The sequence below is a fragment of the Candoia aspera genome, chromosome 1, assembly GCF_035149785.1.
Source record: "Candoia aspera isolate rCanAsp1 chromosome 1, rCanAsp1.hap2, whole genome shotgun sequence".
NCBI lineage: Eukaryota > Metazoa > Chordata > Lepidosauria > Squamata > Boidae > Candoia > Candoia aspera.
This window is the reverse complement of record NC_086153.1, coordinates 44,187,501-44,211,064: the sequence shown is the minus strand read 5'-3', so window position 1 is coordinate 44,211,064 and position 23,564 is coordinate 44,187,501. Positions and strand designations below refer to the sequence as shown.

Sequence of the window (23,564 nt, the reverse complement as noted above, 5' to 3'; positions counted from 1 at the left end):
CTCTTCAGAGTTTATCAATATCCCAAGAATTATTTAAGAATTATTTTTTTAAAATACAAATTTTGTTTAAGTGGAAGAAGTAGCAATCCCTGAGGCTCTCCAGATTTGCTGAACTTCAGTGCCTAACAACCTCAATTACTATGTCTAAATTTGAGGCATTTGGACTCAGCACATCTAGAAGGAAGGCTGAAGATTTTCCTTGCTTAGTTTTATTTATTTTTAGATAACAGTGCTTTTGTTCACTTTTCTCCTCTTAGGATACTTTCTTTTATTCTCTGGTATATGATCCATCATTGAAAACACTTCTGGCAGACAAAGGCGAAATCAGAGTTGGACCCAGGTACCAAGCAGATGTACCAGATATTCTCTCAGAAGGTAAGCATGCTATCTTTGTGATTTTTCAGTGTCGGCTTTTATTGTAATTGATGCAGTTTTGCATATTCCAATTTGTAAGTAATCTGGACATGTACTATGTGGATCTCAGAGATTTTTTGATCTCTATCAGCAGGAGTAAGTTGCTAAATGTTTTTTGAACAGTTTAAACGTGCAGTTTCTAAATATTCAGATTTTAAAACTGATTTTGAAAAGCACTATTCTCATAATATCCCCTTTCTTTTGTTTTTTTCTTCATTATTGGGTTGTTTGGTTTTCTTTTTTCTTTTTAATCTTTTATTTACTCTTTTGTATAATAAAAAAATAAAACCCAAAAAGTATGTTATAAGGAGCTAGTACTTTGACTGATATATTAGCTTACCAGTAGAGGGTGTCTTTGTCTTTATTTATTTATTGAATTTATAGCCTGCCTTTCATTCAGGAGCCAAAGCTGCATTCATAGCATTCCTTCCTCCATTCCTCCCTTCCCACCCACCCAACAACCGCCCTATGGGATAGGCTGGACCAAGAGACAGCAGCTGGCCCAAAGTCTCCCGGTGGCTGAGACTGAAGGAAGCTGGGACTCCCTGCTTCTCATTCCTTGCCTTAGGGTTCTTACAAAGCCATTCAGTCTGTGGCTAATTGGATGGGTGGCATAGCAGCAGCAGTACACTTATTTATTTTGTTTTTTAATATCACTAATAGTCTCACAGGTTTTTAAAATAAAATCATGAAATAGTTAATGAATTATTAAAATAGCTATCATAATTAAACATCTTTTAAATATAATTTTACTGAATTTTTTTAACAAGATAAAAGCAATACAAATATTAGAAAAGAAACAAAATAAAGAAGAATGATGAATAAGAATGAAAGAAAGAAAAGAAATAGAAATTTAAATTTAAATAGAAAAGAAAAGAAAAGAAAAGATTATAAAGATGCAGCTTCCGATCCTTTTGACAGCGGTTATAAATGCATTTATATTTTACCCTCTCTCTCTAAAGTTACATCATAATTACCTTTTTCCATAAGCTAAAGGTAAAGGTTTCCCTTGACATTAAGTCCAGTCGTGTCATAAGCTACCCTTTCTAATCATCAAACCCATAAATCACAAGTTCATTTTTTTCTTTTTTTTCAGCAAAAAGTCCATAAGGGGTTTCCAGTCACTAATATAATAGATCATCTTTCTCTAAGCAAATAAGTTAATTTTGCCATCTCTGCTAGTTCCATCATCTTCACCAACCATTCCTGCATTGTGGGTATATCAGTCTTTCCATTTTTGTGCATATAGTAGTCTTGCAGCAGTGATCATATATAAAAATAATCTTCCATGGCTCTTTTCTAGTTGTCTGTCCATTAATCCCAACAAGAAAAGTTCTGGTTTCAGTTGAATCTTAGTCTTAAAGTCTTTGTATCAGTGTATGTATTTGAACCCAAAATTTTCTGGCCTTTTTACGATTCTACCAGGCATGATAAAATGATCCTTCATGTTGCCCACATTTCCAACATGGCTAATTTCTCTGGAGTCATATCCCAACGGTACATCATTTTATGAAATTATCTTTTAAATTATAACATAATATAAATTTCAATCCTTTCAACCACATTTCCCCACAGTTCCAACAATATGTTATATCCAAAATTTTTAGCCCATTTTATCGTATACTCTTTCACTTGTTTGTCCTCCATTTCAAATATCATCAAGAGTGCATACATTTTGGGCTTCTGATGGGAATGGTGGTCTGAACGGTTGTGCCTGATGGTTCAGCGGGTGGAGCTGTCAATGCAGTAACTTTTTTCAGGCTCAGGCAGGTTTTCCTGAAGCCCAGAAACGTTCTCCGGATCAAGGAGAATACTTGGAATCTTCCCATCTGCTCTCCAGACTGCTGCTTGCAGCCAAAAGATTGCAAACAGTGTTTTGCTTTCGACTGGTAAGAGCCAGCTGGGTGGCAGGGACTTCATCACCTTCCAAGCTACACTGTAGCCTTAAAGGGACGCTAAGACTGGCCACCCCATTTCTAAATCACCAATTTGTATATTTTTTTTAAGCATATGTACCCCAAGAGAGGCTTTCTACAGTGAGGAGAAGATGGTTCTCTTGATGCTTAATGTTATTTTTGGGACTACCTTTTTTAAAAAAAAAATCTTTTAAGTTTTGGATTTTGTTTTCCTTCCAAAGGAAATTCCAAATATTGAGAGTAAACAAATGTCTTTCTGTTATTATTTTTCTATTAAAATTGAAGATATTAGCATTTTCCTACACACTGAATTGGCTGATTTGAACCTTCAGTTTTCTTTTCTCACTTTTCCTTGAGAACTGTCTGCTATCTCACTCTCACTTTATGTAAACTCATTTTGGAACTCTTCCATATCTTCGACTTTCATTGGTTAAGATCCTAGGGGACGCCATAATCTACTGTGTGAGATATGATGGATTTCAAACAGATTCTTTCTGACTTTCGCCAGGATTTTAAACAGATTTCTTCTGACTCCTATCAAACTTTTATGCAACATATCCAGGACATTGTGGAAAATATGAGATATAATGTGCCATCAGGCTGGGGATGTGGTGGATGAAATTGAGGAATTTAAGAGTGATAGTTTTTTTTTAAGACTGGGATTGGAATTTTTATTAAGATGTTGGATGAAGATTGGATAATGGAGTTGCAGAAATCTAAGGGAGGGTGTGATCTGCAAGCCATAAGTAGAATCGATCTCCTTGTGGAATGCCATGAAAAGAACCTGGAATCTTTGAGGGGGGCAGTCGGGCTATTTGATTCTTTCAAGAGGAGAGGTCTGTACACATTGTGGGGATATGTAACTGCTCTAGCTTATTTTGAATGGGATAAGGGTTGAAGAATATTCATCTGGTTTGCTTCAAGGATTTGCTTGATGCTCTTTGCCTTTTAAAGATACGGTATTATTGTTTTGAATTGGCTTTCATTTTTGGGTTTATTAAGATTAAAACTAATAAAACTGTTGTATTAGGGTTAGAGATTGTTTATCTGGTTTGCTTTAAGGATTTGATTGATGTCATTCCCTTTTAAAGATACGGAATTATTGTTTTGAATTGTCTTTGTTTTTTGGGTTTATTGAGATTGGGATTATTAAAATTGTACTATTAAGTATAATAACAGACAACTTATGTGCTTTTTAATTTGATTCTTATTATAGTAGACAGAAATGAATAGAATAGTGGTAGGAAGGGAATAATTAAATATGTTTTATCTTTTGGAGGGGAGAAAGATGTTTAGGAGGTTTATATGAACTTTTTTTTCTTTATTTTAATATAAGGGGGAGGAGTAACTGTACTTAGTGATTTTTATTATGTGTTAAAGTGGAATGACTTCTAGAAATAATGTGGTGTTTTGGTTGAATATGGAGTAAGAGATTGATTATGGAAATTTTTGTATATCCTTGCTGTTAAAAAGTCAGAAGCCATATCTTTTTGTAAATTTAAAAAAAAAATTTGTATTTCCGCACTTTTTAAGTTTTTTTCCCTTTCTTTGTAGTTTTTTGTGTTTTGTCGTTTTTATTCTTCTCTTGAAACCTAATAAAATTTACTATAAAAAAAAGTTTATACATTCTGGCAATTACATGTTCATCATTTGTACATGATTCAACTTCCAATTCTGTCTTTTGTTGCTCTATTCCAAATGTCCTGTTATCTACCCTGAATCTTTCTTTTACAACTAAACATTAAAAATTAAGTTTAAGCCATCAACAATTAAAAGCCAATTCTAGAAATGTCTTTTTAAGGCTTTCTGAAATGCCAACAAGTAGGTCAGTTTCCTCAATTCAGTGGCTAGTGCATTTTAGAGACCAAGTCTGGTTGCAGAGAAGGCTTAGTTCTGAATTTGTGGTAGATGAGCTTACAGCAACTGAAGGTGAACCTTGATAACAAGGAGGATCATATAAAACCCAGCTATACATCTCCTTCCCTGGCTGGGCAGGTGATGCTGTTGTGGTGCTGACCGAGTGCCTGGAGGCTGTGGGGGTCTGGATGGGGAGCAACTGGCTTCGACTCAACTCTGGCAAGACAGAGAGGCTTTGGGATTTAGCTCCCCAGAACCTGGTGATATGTCATTTATTTACTATGGACAGATTGTACTTCCCCAGACTGAGCTGGTATGCAATTTGGGGGTCTTCCTGGACTCATAGCTCCTGCTCAATGAGCAAGTGGCAGCTGTAGCTGGGGAGGGGAGCTTTGCACACATTTGTCCAGTGAGCCAATTGTGCCCTTTCCTGGACCAGGAGGTCTTGCTCACAGTCACTCATGCTTTAATCACTTCCTGTTTGGATTACTGCAATGCACTTTACATGGAGCTGCCCTTGAAGACCACTCAGAAGCTACAACTGGTCCAGAATGTAGCAGTGCACACAGTGCTGGGTACTTTTAGGTTCACCCACATTACAACTCGGTTGCACAAGCTGCACTGGTTCCCAGTTTCCTTCCCAGTGCAATTCAAGGTTCTGGTTATCTCCTTTAAAGCCCTACATGGCACGGGACTGGGTTATTTGTGGAACTGCCTCTCCCTCAGAGTATCTGCCCATCCTACCAGATTGGATAGGGTAGGCATGCTCCAGGTCCCTTGCCTGAAATGTTGCCAGGTAGTGGGACCTCAGAAGTGTGCCTTTTCCATGGTTGCCCCTACCTTAGGGAACACCTTCCCCCACTTATAAAATAAAAGCATTGTTCCAAATAATTTGGAATCATGTGGTTCCAGGTTTAAACCAAGCTTTCTTTTTTCCTTTTTTTATTAATTAGTGATTGTTCAAGGTACTATTAAGTCACATAATATAGAATATAAGACCGACAGAATACAAGTCTAAAAAAGAAACAGGAAAAGCTAAACTGGTGCAGGAATCTATAATGTATAATGGGGTATCAAATGCCTGTTTGAAATGCACGCAGGGTGAAGGAACCTTCTATCATTTATAGTGGACTTGTGGAAAAGCTAAGAAATTCTGGAACCAAATATGTAGTACTATTCAAAAGATTCTTAAAATGGACTTACAATTGAAACCAGAGCTGTTTCTCTTGGGTTTGATGGACCAACAGCTTGAAAAGCAACATGGAATTCTGTTCTTAGATATAACAGGAGCAAGACTCATATATGCTCAAAGATGGAAGGATGCACAAATTCACTCAATGGAGGACTGGATGATTAAGTTGATGTAATTGGCACAAATGGCTAAGGTGACAGCATTGATAAGAGAAAACATTGTAACTACATTCATTTCCATCTGGAAGTCTCTCTTGGACTAAACCAAGCTTTAAAGGAAATGAGCAGCACTTCGTATTTTACAGGAACCAAAATAATAACCAATGCAGTGTTTTTTGCCATAAGTGTTATCTAATTTGTTTGAGTGCTTCCAAAGACCAATATGACTGCTGAAATCTACTGATTGCAGTTTCTGGACTAAATATAAAAGCGGTTCCACATAGAGTGCATTGCAGTAGTCAAATCTAGCCTTAGAAGCTACCAGCACATGACAATGCTTTTAGTTCATTTCTTCCAAGATTGGGCACCATTGGCATATCAACCTGAAGCTGGTAACAAGTGCTCCTGGCTGTTGCCTAGATGTGGGAGAACATAAAGATCTGAATCCAGAAGTTCCCTAAGTAGGATACTTGTTTCTTCTGGAGGAATGTAATCCTTCCCAGAACAGAAGATCTACCATTTCTCCTACAAGTACTGTATGTCTGTTTTGTTTGGATTCAGCTTCGATTTATTGTCCCTCTTTCAAACTCATTATCTACCAAAGCTAGGCTTTCATGTAAACCAAACTATTCCCTGAAGATTTTATGTAGCAATTAGTAGGAGTGCCATCAGCATACTAATGTAATGGTTGCCTATCCTAAAGTACTCTCAGACTCACAAGGAGGAGCTTGAATAAATCTGGTTTATTTAAGAATAGTATGCAAGTACAAAGAAAGCTGAGAATGAGCAAAAGCGCGCCAAATACAAACTAAAAACCCTTGGTGTGAATGTGATACCACCACCCCTCGTTCAACTGTTTCAAATTCCCCATCCCAGGTGCTCCTAATGAGTTCTGCTAATCAACGGGCAAAAAGGACCTTGAACACAAATGATAACCCAAACACATTCCATCCCAATGAATAGAGATAGAAAGCCTGGTACAAGGTCTCCCAGCAGCTCCCTCCCAACCGGAACGCGCGTCAGCACCATGGCATGCGAAATGTTACGATGTACATTGAACATTGCAACGATGAACATGACATACCGCCCCCCTGAAAAAAATACATGGAAAAGAACAGTTAAGCAGCAGGTTTCAAAGGGTATGCTAAGTGAAAGCGTCGAACTAAATCAGGAGCATTGACGTGGCGAGCAGGCACCCACTCAGGGTGGGGAAAGTGCTTCCAATGGATTAGGTATTGGAGGGAGTTGCAAAGCTTGCGGGAATCGACGACTTCCTTGACTTCAAAGTGTTGCTGGCCATCAGTCATGATCAGAGCAGGTGGAGGAGGTTGGGGGTGCCAGTGGGTGGAGTGGTGGACCAGCTTGAGCAAGCTGCAATGGAAAACAGGGTGTAATTGTTTCAAATTGTGAGGCAAGTCCAGCTTGACAGTAACAGGATTGATAAGAGCAACAGGGGATGGACCAATGAATTTAGGGGCAAGTTTCTTTGAAGGTTGAGGGGATTTTATGAATTTAGTAGAAAGATAAACCTGATCCCCGATTTTGAAGGTGTGCTGCAGAGAACAGTGTTTGTCGGCATGGAGTTTGTAGGCAGCCTGAGCATCGCCCAAAGCCTGCTTAATATCCGGCCAAGAATCAGCAAGTTGAGCAGCCCAGTCGTGAGCCGAGCAGGATGCAGAGGGGGGCCGCGGCAATTCAGGGATGGGAACAAAGTCCTGGCCGGAAACAACCTGGAAAGGGGTCTGCTCAGTACTCTGGTGGACAGCATTGTTATAAGCTACCTCAGCAAATGGCAGCAAGTCCACCCAATTGTCCTGATGGTAATTTGTGTAAGCACGAAGAAATTGCTTGAGGGTCGAGTTAAGAATCTCCATAGATCCGTCCATCTCTGGATGTGACGCCGTAGACAACGCCTGTTTGGTGCCAATTAATTTCAAAAAGGACCGCCAAAATTGGGAGGTAAATTGTGTGCCGCGGTTGGTCACCAAACGGGAGGGGCAGCCGTGTAAACGGTAAATGTGGAATAAAAATAGGCAAGCTAGCTGCAGGGCAGAAGGCACAGAAGTACATGGAATAAAATGGGCTTGTTTTGAGAAAAAATCCTTTACAACCCAAATGACAGTTTTCTTTTGACTGGGTGGGAGGTCAACGATAAAGTCCATAGAGATCTCGTCCCAAGGACGAGATGGGCTGGCCACAGGCTGGAGAAGCCCTTGTGGTTTGCCCCCTTTTCACTTTGACATGGTACATATAGGACAAGAGGCAACATAGTCCTTAAAGTCCCGCCGCAACGTAGGCCACCAAAATTGACAGCGGACTAAATGCAGGGTTTTAACAAAACCGAAATGGCCCGCCAATTTATCATCATGGGAGCATTGTAGCACCGAAGCTCGCAAGGTTTCAGGCACATAAAGGTGGTGACCCACCCAGGCGAGATCATCTTTGAAAGAAACTTTGCCTCTATTAGCTAGCAACCAAGTGTCAGATTTCACTGCCTGGAGAAAGTCCGTTTGCAACTGAAAAGGAACCGGTGCCCTTCGTTTCGGGGAAGGGGCGGGGCCCTGGGCTGGTGGAGTTTGAGTCCGGCTTCGGGTGACAGCAGCCAGGCCCTATTGTGGCACAGTGAGAACAGTCCCAACCACTTGTGTGCCTTGTTCAAAGTCCTGAGGCAACCGGGACAAAGCATCTGTGAGAAAGTTTTTCTTGGAGAGTGCAGTACAGGAAGCTGGGTTTACTCCCAGGGTAAGAGCTCTTGTTCTAGGACCAGACTGGACAATGGAGGGCCTAAGAAGGTTGACAGAGTCAGAAGATCCTTTTAACTTCTTTTAATCTAAACTCTGCCTGATGCTGCCTCCCAGCTTAATATGAGAAATTAATATGGAAGCTTCATTTTCTGATTCTGAAGTTATATTCTCAGGCTGGGATGGCACAAAAGGGAATGCTGATTACTTTCTTCAGGGCTTTTTCCAGGGTTTCATTGAGCTCCTGACCTTGAAAACATGATATTGTCAGGCTGAGTAAGGTAATCTCAGTCTGTAGTCTACTCAGCTATCAGTCTGAGATGGGCTGAGATTTCTTAGGATTTTCGTGGTGCTGAAAGTGAGGGCTGAAGTGCCTCGAGGATCCCAGTTAGTTTCACTTGGTGTGGTGGTTTGGATTGTGATGGGGTGGGGTGGGGATCCCCTGTCTTGGGAACCGTTAGGTACAGGTTGGGTGGTGTTGTGATCTCAGGAGGGCTCGGAGCAGGTCAGAACATCTCAGTGGTGATGGTTATGAGGGGGCATGGTGGGAGGCAAGGGGCAGGCAGCTCATAGGGAACACAATCCCAGTGTCTTGTTTCAGTTGTGCATTCTAGCCCCCTGAACTCCTCCCCGTTTCTTGGTCAGCAGACTCTCAGAGGCCCTGACTTTTGATTGCTGCTGCTAAACACCAGATCACCCTATAATCAAGGTACCCTCACCTGTGATTTAATTCACCCCTGGTGAATTAAGTGATGCTGTTGATGTCCTGTATTGGTACCTGGAGGCTGTGGAGGTTCGGATGGGAACAACAGGCTTTGGCTCAACCCTGGCAAGACTGAATGGCTTTGGGCTTTGGGGACCTCAGGATCTGGGAACTTACCATCTTTGTTGCTGGAAGGAGTGGCACTGCTCCAAACAGACCCTGTGCTCAAACTGGGGGTCCTTCTGGGCTCATGAGTCCTGCAGAATGAGCAGGTGGCAGTCTTGGCTATGACAGTGTTTGTGCAACTTCAGGTTGGGTACCAGTTGTGACTGTTCCTGGATCGGGAGGTGTTACTCCCAGTCACTCATGCCCTGGTCACCTCCCATATGGATTACTTTAATGCATTCTACATGAGGCTGCCCTTGAAGAGCATCTGAAAGCTTCAACTGCTGCAAAGTGGAGCAGTGTGGGCAGTTACGTGAACTCCAAGTCAACACATGTTGTACCTCTGCTCTGTGAGGCTGCATTGGTTGCCAGTTTGCTTCCAGGTTCAATTCAAGATGCTGGTAATGACCTATAAAGTCCTACATGGCATGGGACCAGGTTATTTGAGGAACTGGTTCTCCCCAGTTACATCTACCCATCCCGTCAGGTTGGCAGAAGGGGCATATTAGAGATATAAGATATGTAAGACATATAAGAGACATATAAGACATCTATATAAGAGACATATAAGACATATAAGGGAGCCAGGTTGGTCTAGTGGTTAAGGTGCTGGGCTAGAAACCAGGAGACTGAGTTCTAGTTCTGCCTTAGGCATGAAAGCTGGCTGGGTGACCTTGGGTCAGTCACACTCTCTCAGCCCAACTCACCTCACAGGATTGTTGTTGTGAGGAAAAGAGGAGGAGGGAAAATAGGAGGAGAAAGGTATGTTTGCCGCCTTGAGTTGTTAATAAAAATAATAAAGGTGGGATAAAAAAATAAAATAAAAATTATGCCTCCTGCCTACTAAGGAGTGTCATCTGATGGGACACAGGAGGAGAGCCTTTTCTGCCCTTTGAAACATCATCCCCTCTTGAGGTAAGATTGGCCCCGACCCTATTGGCCTTCCGGAAGGCCCAGAAGACATGGATATGCCATCATGCCTGGGGATATGGTGGTGGTTTGGACCCTGTGAAATGGTTTCATTGTAAGATGGATGGCACTCTCCTGCAAATTATGTTTTAATGCATTTTAATGCTTTTTGTTACTGTTTCTGTCACTTATTTGTAATTGTTTTGTGTGTGTGTTTTTTTAAACTGTCTGAGCTGCCCAGAGTCACATATGTGAGATGGGTGGCTATACAAATTGAACTAATTAATAAATAATTGCAAGGAAAATCCTCCTCTCCACCAAGTGAGCTTCAAAACATTTTCTCGTCAGAGCTGAAATGGGAGAAGTAGATAACTCAGTTCCACAACCCACATGGCTTCTCCTGTTATTCTGCTACTTTAACACTTGCTTCATTTTACCTTACCATTTAGGTCCACTATGGCAAAGCCTGAAGAATTGTGAGCTGCCAAGAGTCATTTTAATTGTGGCAGCATAGAAGTAGGTTCAATCAATTGTCCCCATGTCTTGCTAATGGAAATTTGCTTAGATAAAGAGCTGTGGAAAAGGAAGCTTGAATGCCATTTAGAGAAGATGGAAATAGCACTTTCTCATTATTTCATACTACAGGTCTATTTGTGGTTCTCATGATACAAATAAAAGTAATCGGAACAGAAGTAGAAAACTGTTTTTTACAATTTGATCTTGAAACTATGATCATTGGCAGGTATTGCTATGAATTTTAACTTTTCTACTAAAATGTAATGCCTCTCTTGAATCAGTCAGGGTGCACATACCTTCTTTCCGAACACTTCACCCAACTACAGGTTCCACTAGAAAGAGACAAAACTGCTTCACCTATGGCAGTCCACTGTATCTCTAAAGTTGGTGTGAACTTACCATCTGGAGCTGCTGCATGGCTAGAAAACCTAGTTGATGGAGGCTGCTTTTTAATAAGTTTGAGAGATGAGGATTGTAGTGAGTATGGCAATGTTGCTGGTGAGGATTTCCAATTCTTTTGTTTTTGTTTTAGTCATGGAGTGTGTGTGTGTGTGTGTATTAGATATATATATATACATAGCTTAAATAAGCTTATTTAGAGTTTATGTGTGTCTCCTATTTCAGGATAGTGAGAAACTGCATTACTTAATTTCAACAGCTACATCTCTGAAAATTTATGATGTAATCAGAGTTCTGAGATATATTAACAAAAGGGATTTGTTACTACATGCAGCCCTTAGGGCACAGATTGGCCACCCCATGCCTTGTGAAATTAGCTTTATTGCTTCAAGAAATATTGTTTATTATGGAACATTGTGAAAATAATTGTCAGTTGTTTCTCTGATGTAATTAATTTGGAATTTTAGGCCCTAATTATAAGTGACATTATAGAAAACCTAGAATTGTTTTTGTTTTTTAAACTTAAAATCAGCATGATGTAAATATGATTATTACTACAATCCTGGGAAAAAAACACACAAACATGTGTTTGGATGTGATTGGAAAAAGTTCCCACTTGTGCTTTTGGGAACTTTTTCTGTTGGTATTTGCAAGGAACAAGTTTATATTTTAGTCTTAATTGAAACTTACAAAAAATGATTCAATGAAGCAAAAATTAGAGCATTTTAAGATAAAGATGAGGAAAATATGGTTAAGTGTTTATTCATTTAAATAATAACAACAAAACCCTACCATCCTTGAATATGAGTTTCTGAAACAGAGCAAAGTATTTTATTTATATATTTACTTATTTATTTATCACATTTATTCCCTGCTGAATCAATCACAGCCTGCTGACAGTTTACAATAATAACATTATACATAAAAAAATAAAACATTAAAATATAATAAAAAATCCAATAACAATTTGACATGAATGCATAAAAATCGAAACATAAACATAAATAAAATAATGGAAATGATGGTGACAAATTACACATTAATTTGCCCTCCAGAAAAATTCAGTCTAATTTTCTGCAACCATTAAGGAAGGAGCAGATCTGATTTCTGGGAGGAGGCCATTCTACAGGGCTTGGTGTTGCAAGAGAACAGCAGCACTTTCTGACTCAGCTCCCGTCACTTTATGAAAATAGAGAACAATTAATAGCTTTTCCAGGAAGAGCATACCATACAGGTAGATTCCAGCTGGAAGAGGCAATCCTGTAATTATTTAGATATCAAGCGATGTGTGTGCGCGCATGTGTGCGCACCTTCAAGTCAGTGTTGGCTCCTGGTGACTGCCTGAACGAGTCTCTGCAGTTTTCTTGGCAAGGTTTTTCAGAAGTGGTTTGCTCTTGCCTCCTTCCTAGGATTGAGAGAGAGTGACTGGCCCAAGGTCACCCAGCTGGCTTTGTAACCAAGGCAGGACTAGAACTCACAATCTCCCAGTTTCTAGCCTGATGCCTTAACCACTACACCAACCTGGCTTTATCAAGCCATGTAGTCAAAGCTAGCACTTTGAATGACATCAGAAAACCTATAGGTAGCCAGTGTAGCGCACACAACAACAGTGTTCTATGTTCCTGACAGATACCACCTGCCAGTAGGCAGGCCACCACATTCTGTTTTCAAATTGTCCACAAAAGGAGCCTCATGTAGAGCCCATTGCAGTAGTCTAGGCAGGTAGTGATCTTAGCAAGATCCTCGTGCCCTAGAACTGGTGCACCAGCCAAAGCTGGGCAGTGTCTCTCCTGGTCACAGGCTCCACCTTCCAGTCAAGCAATAGAAGGACACTCAAGTTTTGGATCTCTCTCAGAAGTAGTATTTCCCTCTCAAGAGACATCTCTGGGGCAGACTGAGAATTATGCAAAAAATCACAGCAGCCCTGCAGGAGATCTTTATGCCCAGCTCTCCCCAACAGGGAATTTGAGTCCCTAATAAAGGCTACTAGCCTGCAGTCTGTGGACCCAATGAGGGAGTAGTATGTACAGTTTGCCTCCCTTACCACTATGGTGTAGAAACTTACTTGAGCTCATACCCGTGCTCAGTCAGATTCACTTTTTGTCTTTTTGCCAGATGTCACTTCTAGTGCTTCATCTCCCAGAGCTCCTCAATAAAAATGGGAGCTACCCAGGATTGACACACACAGCCCTGGTTGCCACCTATTGCTGTCAGTGGAACAACCTTCCAGATAACTGGGAAACTCCCTCAGTGCTCACCAAAATCAATCCAGACCCATGAGGTGACCAAGGCAAACCATCCTAATCAGCCCATTTCCCTTGTAAAGGTCTGAATGGTAATTAAACTTACCTGGGCCTGGAGATGATCTGGCCATGGCAAGGGGCTCTGTGAAATGCCAAAACATTAACTTTTATTCCTGACATTGTAAAGGGATGTTCATAACAATAGTTTCATCTGCATTCTGAAGGAATACACTTCAAGGGAGAATGCCCTATGATTTTTCTGAAAAATTAAATCTACTGCTAATGGAATCAATTGTGATTAGAGTATTAGAGGAGAACTGAGGAGGATCAGATTCAGATTGTCTTTAGCTATGAAGCACATCAGGCTAGTTATTACCTTTCCGCCTAAATGGCCTCATAGGATAAAATAGAAGGAAAGGGACATAAAGTATCCCTTTCTTCATGGAAGAATGATGATTTTTTAAAAATATCAAAGCAGTAAAATATAACGATAAAGTATAAGTAACTGAAAGTGGAAGTTAGGATTCTAGGGATACATTCAATGATGTACTCGTGTCTATATTTACATACTGGAATTGCTGTCCAGAATTGTATGTCAATAAAAAATACCCTATATTTCAATTATATAGAAAATCCAGAAATTTAATTTATAATTGATAAAGTTATATTGATAATTTAATTTATCAAATGTATACATCTAAAACTTCTAAAATATTAATTATACATCTAATTATTGGAAAATATTATTGCTGGTTTCCTAAAATGAAAATATGGAAAATATTTACCATACTATATTCAAAGTTGGTAGAATCTCTAGAACAGTGGTTTTCAACCTTTTTCATCTCACAGCATACATCTCATAGGCGGGACTTCTAGCTCGTGAAACTGGAAGTCCTGTGATGTCACAGGTTGCTGGGACTCAGCAGGAGAAATGGAGGCAGTCCTCTCCTGTTGATGTCAATGAGGCAGGGTTCTGGCTGAGCAGCTGTGCAGCACTTCCTGTCATTCACTGTGGCTTGCTGATGCAGCACACCTGTGGACCTTTAGCAACACACAAATGTACCTCACCACAGTGGTTGAAAACCGCTGCTCCAGAAGATCAGATAAGATTATCCTACAGACTATCATGTATCTATCCTGATTCATTTTATTTGTAGCAACAGACAATTTGTGTTTAATTTACTGATAATTTCCCCAAGCAAAAAAACACCCTGAACATCAGGATGTCTACCCACATTGATAGAATCTTCAGAAAGATTATCTGATATGCCCAGAAAATGATCAAATGTGCTATGAAGGACTTCTTTTAAGGCAGAAGCAGAACTTCTTAAATGAATTATTCAACAATTAAGCCTGTATAAATAAAGATTTACAAACTGGAACTTCGCATATTGTCTCTCATTTGTACAGTTGGGAGATACAGACTACTGATGTTTTGTGGTTTCTTTCTGCAAGAAAAAATAGTGGAAGTAAGATTGGAGACAAACTGTCTAGCCACAATCTAGCCATGGAAACAAAGATATGGATTCCTGAACTGTGCAAATACAGCCTAATTGCTTTTTGTTCCAAGGACAAATGACAGTGCATTCAGGAAAAGATATAAATTACTTTTATGTTGAATCAGTGACTAAGAAGCAGGGATCTATAAGCAATTAAGTTTCTGGTTATCTGCTAAGTATATATTTAAGTACTGTTTAGACTTTGTTGAAGCACAAAGAAATGGGATTGGGTTGGATATAGTTGATAATTTTTCAAAGAAATCTGAAGCTGAAATGAGAGACCCAATTCAGATGTTTATTATCAAATCATGGTTTGGCTACTGCCATCTGTAACAAATGTTATATTTTACAGGTTATATGATAAAAGGTGCTGCTTCCTGAAATAAGATATTCCTAAAATATTTCAATCGCTCAGTTAATCAATTAATTTTAATCTAATGTATTTTTCTTCCAGGGGAAACAGATGACAGGGAACAGGCAAAGCTTGAAGTAAAAGTTTGGGATCCAGATAGCCATCTCACTGATCATCAGATTGACCAATTTTTAGTGGTAGCACGGTAAGATTTGCATACACAATTTGGACTTTGAGTAATGTAATACAGTGTTGAGTAGTATTTGTTAATTTTTTAATAGGTCTTGATGACATACTGAAATAGGTTAAATTTTAATTTTATAGTCTGATGAGGTTCCAGTTTGACTCATCAGGTTCACCTCTTCTGTTCCCATACTTTTTAAGACTTTCAGTACAGTCTTTTTTAAGAGCATGAGCATTGCCCTGCTGGATTGGACTCCTGGCCCATCTAGTCCAGCAGTCTGTTCTCATAGTGGCCAACCAACTGCACAAAGAAGCCTACTAGTCTTCCTGCAGATGTCCCTCAGAGGCAATTACACAGCCATCAAGGCTAATAGCTGTTGATCCCCATGACTTTTATGAATTGGCCCAAACCTTTCTTGGAGCCAGCCTAGCTGGTAACCAGCACCACATCTTGGGTAGTCAACTCCAATGTTTAATTATGTGTTGCATTAAAAAAAAATACTTTTGTCCTGATTCTTCCAGAATTCAGTCTCATTGAGTGACTTCTGGTTCTATTATTTTGGGAAGGGTAAAATTGCTTCTCCTTGCTCTTTTTATCCACACCATGCATAATTTTGTACACTCAATCACGTCCACTCTCATTCACTCCTTTCTAGACAAAAAAAAAATTCAGATGTCACAAGCTTTCTTCATAGGGAAACTGCTTTGGCTCCTTAATCATCTTAGCTGCTGTCCTCTGAAACGTCTCTAACTCTACTATATCCTTTATCAGGTGTGGAGACCAGAACTATGCACAATATTCCAGTTGAAGTTGCACCACTGATTTATATAATAAATAAGTTGCATCACAATATTGGCATCTCTTTTTTATTTATGCATTTATTTATTTAATTTATATCCTGCCCAACTCCTAATCAGTCTGGTATTTTCAATACTGTTTCTTATTATCCCTAACATGCTGTTGGCCTTTTATATAGCAGATGCACACTGTGTCAATACCTTCGCTGAACTGTTTATCATTACTTCAAGATTTCTTTTGTTATCAGGCATTGCTAGCTCTGATCCCTTTAGTCTGTATGAGTAGGTAGGACTTTTGGCACCAATATGTATCACTTTACACTTGCTCACATTAAATTACATCTGCCATTTTGATGCCCACTCTCCTAAGTGCAGAGATCCCTTTGAAACTCTTCTCAGTCCCTTATTGTTTTTAACCACTGAACAATTTAGTGTTACAAGCAAACATGGCTATTTTACTAGTCATGCCTGATTCTAGATCATTTATAACCAGTTCTAGGACAGAACCCTGGGGTACCCCCTAATTACATCCCTCCATTGTGAGAAATAGCCATTTATTCCTACTCTTTTTTCCCCCTTATTTTTTAGCCAGTTGCTTATCTACAAAAGGACCTGTACGTTATTCCATGGCTGTTAATCTTATTGAGAAGTCTTTGATGAGGGACTTTATCAAAGGCTTTTTGAGAATCTAAGTAGATTATGTTTACTGAGTCCACTTTATTCATATGTTTATTAACACCTTCAAAAAACTGTGGTAGGGTAAGACACACCTTCCTTTAGTGAACCTGTGTTGCATATCCTTGAGCAAGGCCTGTGTCTCCAAATGTTTGGTAATTTTACCTTTAATACCAGTTTTCACTATCTTCCCTGGAACAGATGTTAAGCTGACAGGCCTATAATTTCTTGGATCTCCCTGTGAGCCTTTCTTTAAAATTGAAGTTACATTGGCCACCTTGCACTTCTCAACTACAGAGGCCAAATGGAGAGACACATTGCATATTTTAATTAGGAGGTCCACAATCTCAGCTTTTTAAAAAAAATAATAACTTTATTAGTTTTAAAACAAAGAGATAAATTCTAACAGGAACTAATAAAGAGAAAGAGAACAGAAGTGCAGGAAAAGAAAGAAAAAGAACAACAGAAATAGAAAAAGGACTTCTTTTACAACAGGTATAGATAAAACTTACATTAAACTCTAAGATTACAACATAACATCCGTCTTTTCTATTGTCAACTAATATTATTAATCATCAAATCATAATTTCATTCTTTTCTGTTTTACTCAAAAAGTCCAGAAGGGGCTTCCAATTCGCCATAAAATTAGTCAATGTCTTTTTTTTAATCAAAGCTGTCAATTTTGCCATCTCAGCCAACTCCATCAATTTTACCATCCATTGTAGGTAATATCGAGTCTTTCCACCTTTGAGCATATAAAAGTCTCACTGCGGTTATCATATATAAAAACAAAATTCCACATGATTTTTCCAGTCATTTATCCATCAGTCCCAAAAGAAATGTCTCTGGTCTTGATTAATCTTTAAAATCTTCTGAATTAATATATGTATTTGAGTCAACACAATCCCAGCTTTAGGCTCCTTAATAACCCTTGGGTGGATGCCATCAGGGCCTGGTGATTCGCTGATGTTCAGTTTGTTAATAAGGCCCAGCACTTCTTAACTTCTTGCTGTAGGGTTCAGTTCATCTGATTCCTTTCCTGATTCCCTTCCTGAGAACAGGAGTTCAGGCTCAGGGATCTGCCCCTATTCTTTTCCTGCAAAGACGGAGACAAAGAATTTGTTCAGCTCCTTTACAATTGCCTTTTCTCCTCTTAATGCACCTTTGACTTGTCCTTCATCCAAGGGACTAACAGCCTCCCTGGCTGGTTTCCTGCTTCTAACATATTTGAACAATCTTTTGTTATCTGTCTTCATAGTTTTGGCAATATGTTCCTCAAATTTTCTTTTTGCCTCCTTTACTGTCTTTGCATTTCTTTTGCCAGAGTTTATGTTCTTTTTTGTTTTCTTCATTAGGACGGGTCTTCCGCTTTATGAATAATACTTTCTTGGCCCTAATAGCTTCCTTTACAATGGTAGTCAAACATCTCTTCTTGGACTTTAGGGCCATTTTTCTTAATGTTGTGCCTGACTTTGGGGCCATTTTCCTAATTGTGCCTGATGCTCTGATATTGTGATTTTAAAGAATAGCCAAGCTTTTTGGAGCGAGCTTGCCCTTTTTACCTTCCCTTTGAGTTTCCTTTTCACCAGTCTTCTCAATTTTGAGAAGTTCCCCCCTTTTTAAGTCAAATATGACTCTGCGGGACTTGCTATGTAGGTTTTGCTTCTTTGAATGTTGAATTTGCATTATGGTCACTGTTCCCAATCTGTTTGACTACATATATTTCTCTCACCAAGTCCTGAGCCCTATTTAAGAGGAGGTCTAATATTGCACACTTTCTTGTCAGTTCCATGACCCTCTGCTCCAACATACAGTCATTTATACTATCTATTAATTTTACCTCTTTTTTATGGTTTGAACACACTTCCACCCATTTGATGTGTGGGTAATTGAAATCTCCCATAATTACAAGACTTTTATTCCTTTTCAGGATGTCTTTCTGATTTCCCTCTACATTTCCAGATCTCTATGAGCATCTTGGTTACGGAGATGATGGTACACCCCAGTATTAACCTGTCTTTATGATCTAATATTTCTACCCAGATCAATTCCATCAAATGATCTGCCCCTTTGGGGATATCAACAAAACTAAATTCAGTGGTCTTTCTTACATACAAGGTGACACCTCCACTATATCCTTCCCTGTCTTTCCTGTAGAGTTTGTAACCAGAAATAATCGTGTCCCACTGATTTTTCCTAACCTATCAGGTTTCAGTTACAGGTTGTCCTCACTTACCAACCACTCATTTAGCAACCATTTGAAGCTACAGTGGTGCTGAAAATATAACTTTATGACCAATTTACTTTGCATTGTCCCTCAGTCATGTGATTGCCATTACAGTCAGTACACATTGTCCTGTGTCTGACCTGTTCTTTTTCTTTTCCCCCTCCTTGCAGAGTGGAGAGATTGGAGAAGAAGGGATTAGAAGAGAATAAGCAGGCACACAATAGGGAATACACATAGAAAGCAATGTGCTGGTGCCAGCAGCCACAAGCGTGCTCTGCAAACAGCTCGTATATTCCCCACTGTGTGCCTGTTTACTCTCTTCTAATCCCTTCCTCTCCAATCTCTCTGCTCTGCAAAGGGGGACAAAGGAGAGATTGCCTACAGAAATCGCTTGGCAGGGCCCTTCTTTTGGGGAGAGTGAGGGGAAAAGAGGGGCTGCAGTTGGTATGTGGGAGGAGAATTGGACAGAGAAGCACTGGAGTGACTTGGGCATCGATGGGGGCAGGGGAGAGAGAGGCATGAGGGTGTTTCCTCTCTCTTGCTTTGCAGATATGGGTGGGGGCAGTGTGTTTGGGTGGGAGGGGATTGACGGGAGAAGGGGGGCTTCCTGTCGTGCATATTACAGGGGGATATCCCTAGCCCAGTATGGGTGCTGGAAAGCAGGGAGGGGGAAGCAGTGAAGGACAGGGCTTTGCCAAGGGCCCTGTTGCCCCCAAGTGGAGCAAAGTGGTGAGATGGCTTCCCTCGTCAATTGCTCCTCTCTGGGACCTTTACTCCTGCTTGGCCATGGGGGAGACCAAGCGTCTGCCTTAGAAAGACGCCCATCAGCTCCTGCAGGCTGGCCCTGGATACAAAGGGACCCACAGGGGCACCTTCCCAGAAATTTGGATTTGTAATAGTAGATACTAGTTTCTTGATATCATAAAGGAATGTCAGTACCTTAGGAGTTTTAAGTCTTTCAATCTTTTACAAGAGAGGGTCTTAGCTATATTTATAAAAGTTGCCATCTTTTGAAACAATTTATCCTAAATATGTAAATACATCTGAGCTAATACAAACCTCAATAGATTTTTGAAGGTATTAATAGCACACATAGCAGAGAATTTACCAGAATTGACATCCAGCTATGCTGCTATATGAATTTTTTTTTCAATTCAAGTTGCAACTGAGTTATATTGGGATTCTGAAGAAGAATAATCGTATTATTTGGAAACAGGTCTGTGACGTGATATTCCTGTACTAAGAGCTTGAATATTCTTGTTCCTTCTACTGTTGTCTGCTAAAACTTCTACAATGAGATTAAACAAAGTAAGGAAAGAATACAAAGTATGGCTTTTAGAATTGTTTCGAACCTTTTACTGATAGCAGCTACAGGAGATATCTGTATTTTTGTCCATGTAACTATGTGTTTCTGCATATATGTTTCTACTTTTCCCTTGTGTGGCATCTATGCATGTTGGTATATATGTGTGCTCTGGGAAACACGGGGCAGACTGCTTATGGTCATGTGACTGGGATTAAGTGGGGCTTAGAATGCAGTAGTCAATAACATTCAAAGTCGCTGCCTAGCTGCATAAGAATGCATTGAGGGAATTTTTTTCTGGACTTTTTTTCTCCACAGTCTCTGGCGTAACCCACCCGATTTTCAAATTCAATCTTTAGTTTACTTGCTTCTCCCCCCACACCAACTTTGATCTTGTTATGCTTAATTTTCGGAGCATTATCCTGCTGATAGACAGACAGACAGTGAGTCCTGAGCCTCTGTCCCAATTGCTTTCCAACATTTTGTTGGGTTAAAAAGAGTAACAAGGATGAGAAAGCCTGCATGGCATGGCTGCTGGAATTTGTTCCATTCCCTTCATAATAGCAGTCAGGGTGAGGTGATCTGGGTCAGGTGACTGGGAAGGAAAGGGAGGGCAGCTTAGAATGGAGGAGTTAACATTCCGACAACCTGCTGCTCAACTCTGCCTCCCCATACTGGGCTATGAGAATAACCTCAGGAGGCATGAAGAGGAGACAACAGATTATCTCAGCCCACAGATGGAAAGGGGGCACGGAAAGCGTCTCAGAAGTGCTTTCAGACTGGCAAGATTCTGTTGCTGCAACCTTACAATAAAGATTGTGTTTTGGTTTGAGTTTGTAAAGCAATCTTTTCCATATGTGAAATTAGCATTCCAGCCCACTGAAGTGACATAGATGTTTCTTACAGGCAAAAATACAGTATTTATACAGGCTTGTGGATTTCTCAGCACTGTGTCCTCTTTTGGCCACTTCTCTGATATGTTTTTTTGGTGCCTTTTGGGACAATGCTGGGCATTTTAGTTCCCATAATGCTGTGTAGTGACACTGTTGGGGCCTCTGTGGGAATAAATGCTAATACACCATTGCAGAAATTGGGGGAAAAAACATGAAAGAGAAAACGTGGCAGACACTGGGTAGTGGGGCCATAGCACTGCTACCTGGTAACAAGGGCTTGATTAAAATCATAAGCTAATTGTTCATATATTGTTCTGGTAGATTAAATTAAAGATTCATCTACTTCAGAACCTTCTTTCCATGGAGACAAACTGGCTGGTTTCAAGTCCCACAAATAGGAGCCCAAAGGTGCCAGACATCTCTTGCTCCATAACCAGTAAATGAAGTTTAGCTTTATACTCTCCAGGTTTGGAAGATCTATTGTATTAAGTAAATATTGCTCCTAAAGGAAAGGGAGGATATAAATGCCACAGGTAAATAATTACTACCATTAAGTATCATTGCTAATAGTTGCTGATAGGCTATATTTCCGTGAATGTGGATAGTAACATTTGTATTTATTTATTTAATTTTTATCCCGCCTTTATTATTTCATAACTAGATAGAGATTCCCAGGGCAAGAATGCTGTTAATATAAACATGAACAAATGTGGGAAAAGAAAGAAAGGCCAGATTACTGTTACACAGAGAGAAACACTGATGATGATCAGCACCAAAAATATAACTCTAATAACATGTTGGGGAAGCAGCATCAATCACTCAGTAGTCGTCTTTCAGTAAAGTGAAAGTAGTCGTCCATTTTCATGTAAAAGTCCTTTTAAAATAAGGATTGAGGAAAATGAATAGTTGATTGCCTTACTTACTTGTGTAAAGTATTGCAAGAAACACAGTTTACCTTACATTATAATATAAACCACCCAGTTGGAAAATACTATGGTATTTCTGTTGGTAGCAGATTTAAAAAATAAATAAAAAGGAGAAGGAAATGTAATTTGGAATTTTTTTTTCTTTAAGTTGAAAGTTGACATATTGGAACATTTCTGACGGTGGGTTAATTCATATATTTATTTACACTATATCCTGAGGTGTTCTTTGCACATTCTTTTGTCGTGGGAAGGAAGAACCACTTCTTTGTTAAATCTCACACTTAAGTTGACAGAATTCTGCCAAGTAGGTGCCTCTGACTGGTTGAGTAGTTTATAAGTGTTACCTGAGCCAAATAGAAGCCATTTATAGAGAAGTAATGGTCACATAGCTGGGAAAAGAATTCAAAGAGTTTTCTTAAAATGCTATTTTTTTCTTTGTGTTATTGAAGTCTGTGGTTATAATATTTGGGAATTATGAGAACCCTAATAAAATACTTTTGAGAAAAGCTTTTGCTGCATTCAGAAATAGATGAGTTGTGGTGATCTTTAGCTAGTTGATTGCAACATGTTGTACATGGAACTGTTTTTGAAGACTATCCAGAAAGTACAATCTGGACACAATTGTGCCTGCTAAGTTGTTGTCAAGAACATTCAGTGGACACAGATCTCAACAGCAACTTAAAGAGCATTGCAAGCCACTTCTCAATGTTGGTGATTTTCTTGTCAGGCATTTGATAGTTGTTGGAACTGAAGGTGTTTTCCCAAATACAAGTCTCACAGGATTCTTATTAGTAAGATTTATTAAGATGAAAGTAGTACTCATACAAGAATTCTAGCAAATGAACACAAACCAATCTGTCTCTTTGTATATCAAAGTGGAGCTTCTTCTCACAGTTAGTGAATTATTTCTCATAAAGAAGGTGGGTCTCTTCTCTGATTCCAGGAGAGTCTACAGCTATGGTTATCTGAATTCTTTTCAGTCTGAGAACCAACCCATACACTTATTTTTCCAAAATCCTAACTGAATGCCATAGACTACAGACTTTGTGCTAAGCAGAAAAAGGAGAAAAAGAGTAAAAAAATTAAAAAAATTAAGGAGTGCAAGAATTAACCTAGTAAATCTATTTTAGAAACTAGGAGTAAATCTATTTTAAAAATTAAATACAATGATAGTATTTTATCTTTCTACACTCTTATTTTATAGTATGTAGTGTGTTCTGTGTACCAAAGCATAGATGGATATATTTTGTAGTAAAATTTGCCTTTCATATCTCAGTTTTGTACATGCCAATTTAAAAGGAAGTCCCATTTAATACAATGAAGCTTACTGAATAAAGAACTATAGGATTGTAGTCTCTTCTATGCTGGGTCAAATTCTGGCAAATGTTTTCAACAGGTAATTTTGGGAATGCTTTGGAATGTTTGTAATGCAGTTGAATGTACATGCTAATCAACGATGAAGTATATTAGATGGTGAAAGGATGCATTTCTGTGA

General features: G+C 39.3%; 1 protein-coding gene across 1 annotated transcript in view; it reads left to right on the top strand.

The window, feature by feature from the left end:
• Positions 1-23,564, top strand: part of MTA3 (metastasis associated 1 family member 3) — a 93,308-nt gene that overhangs the window by 55,659 nt on the left and 14,085 nt on the right. The window contains exons 6-7 of the mRNA XM_063302929.1: positions 258-375; positions 15,167-15,269. Of these exons, the coding sequence (XP_063158999.1) occupies positions 258-375; positions 15,167-15,269 (221 nt within the window). The remainder of the gene's footprint in view (positions 1-257; positions 376-15,166; positions 15,270-23,564) is intronic.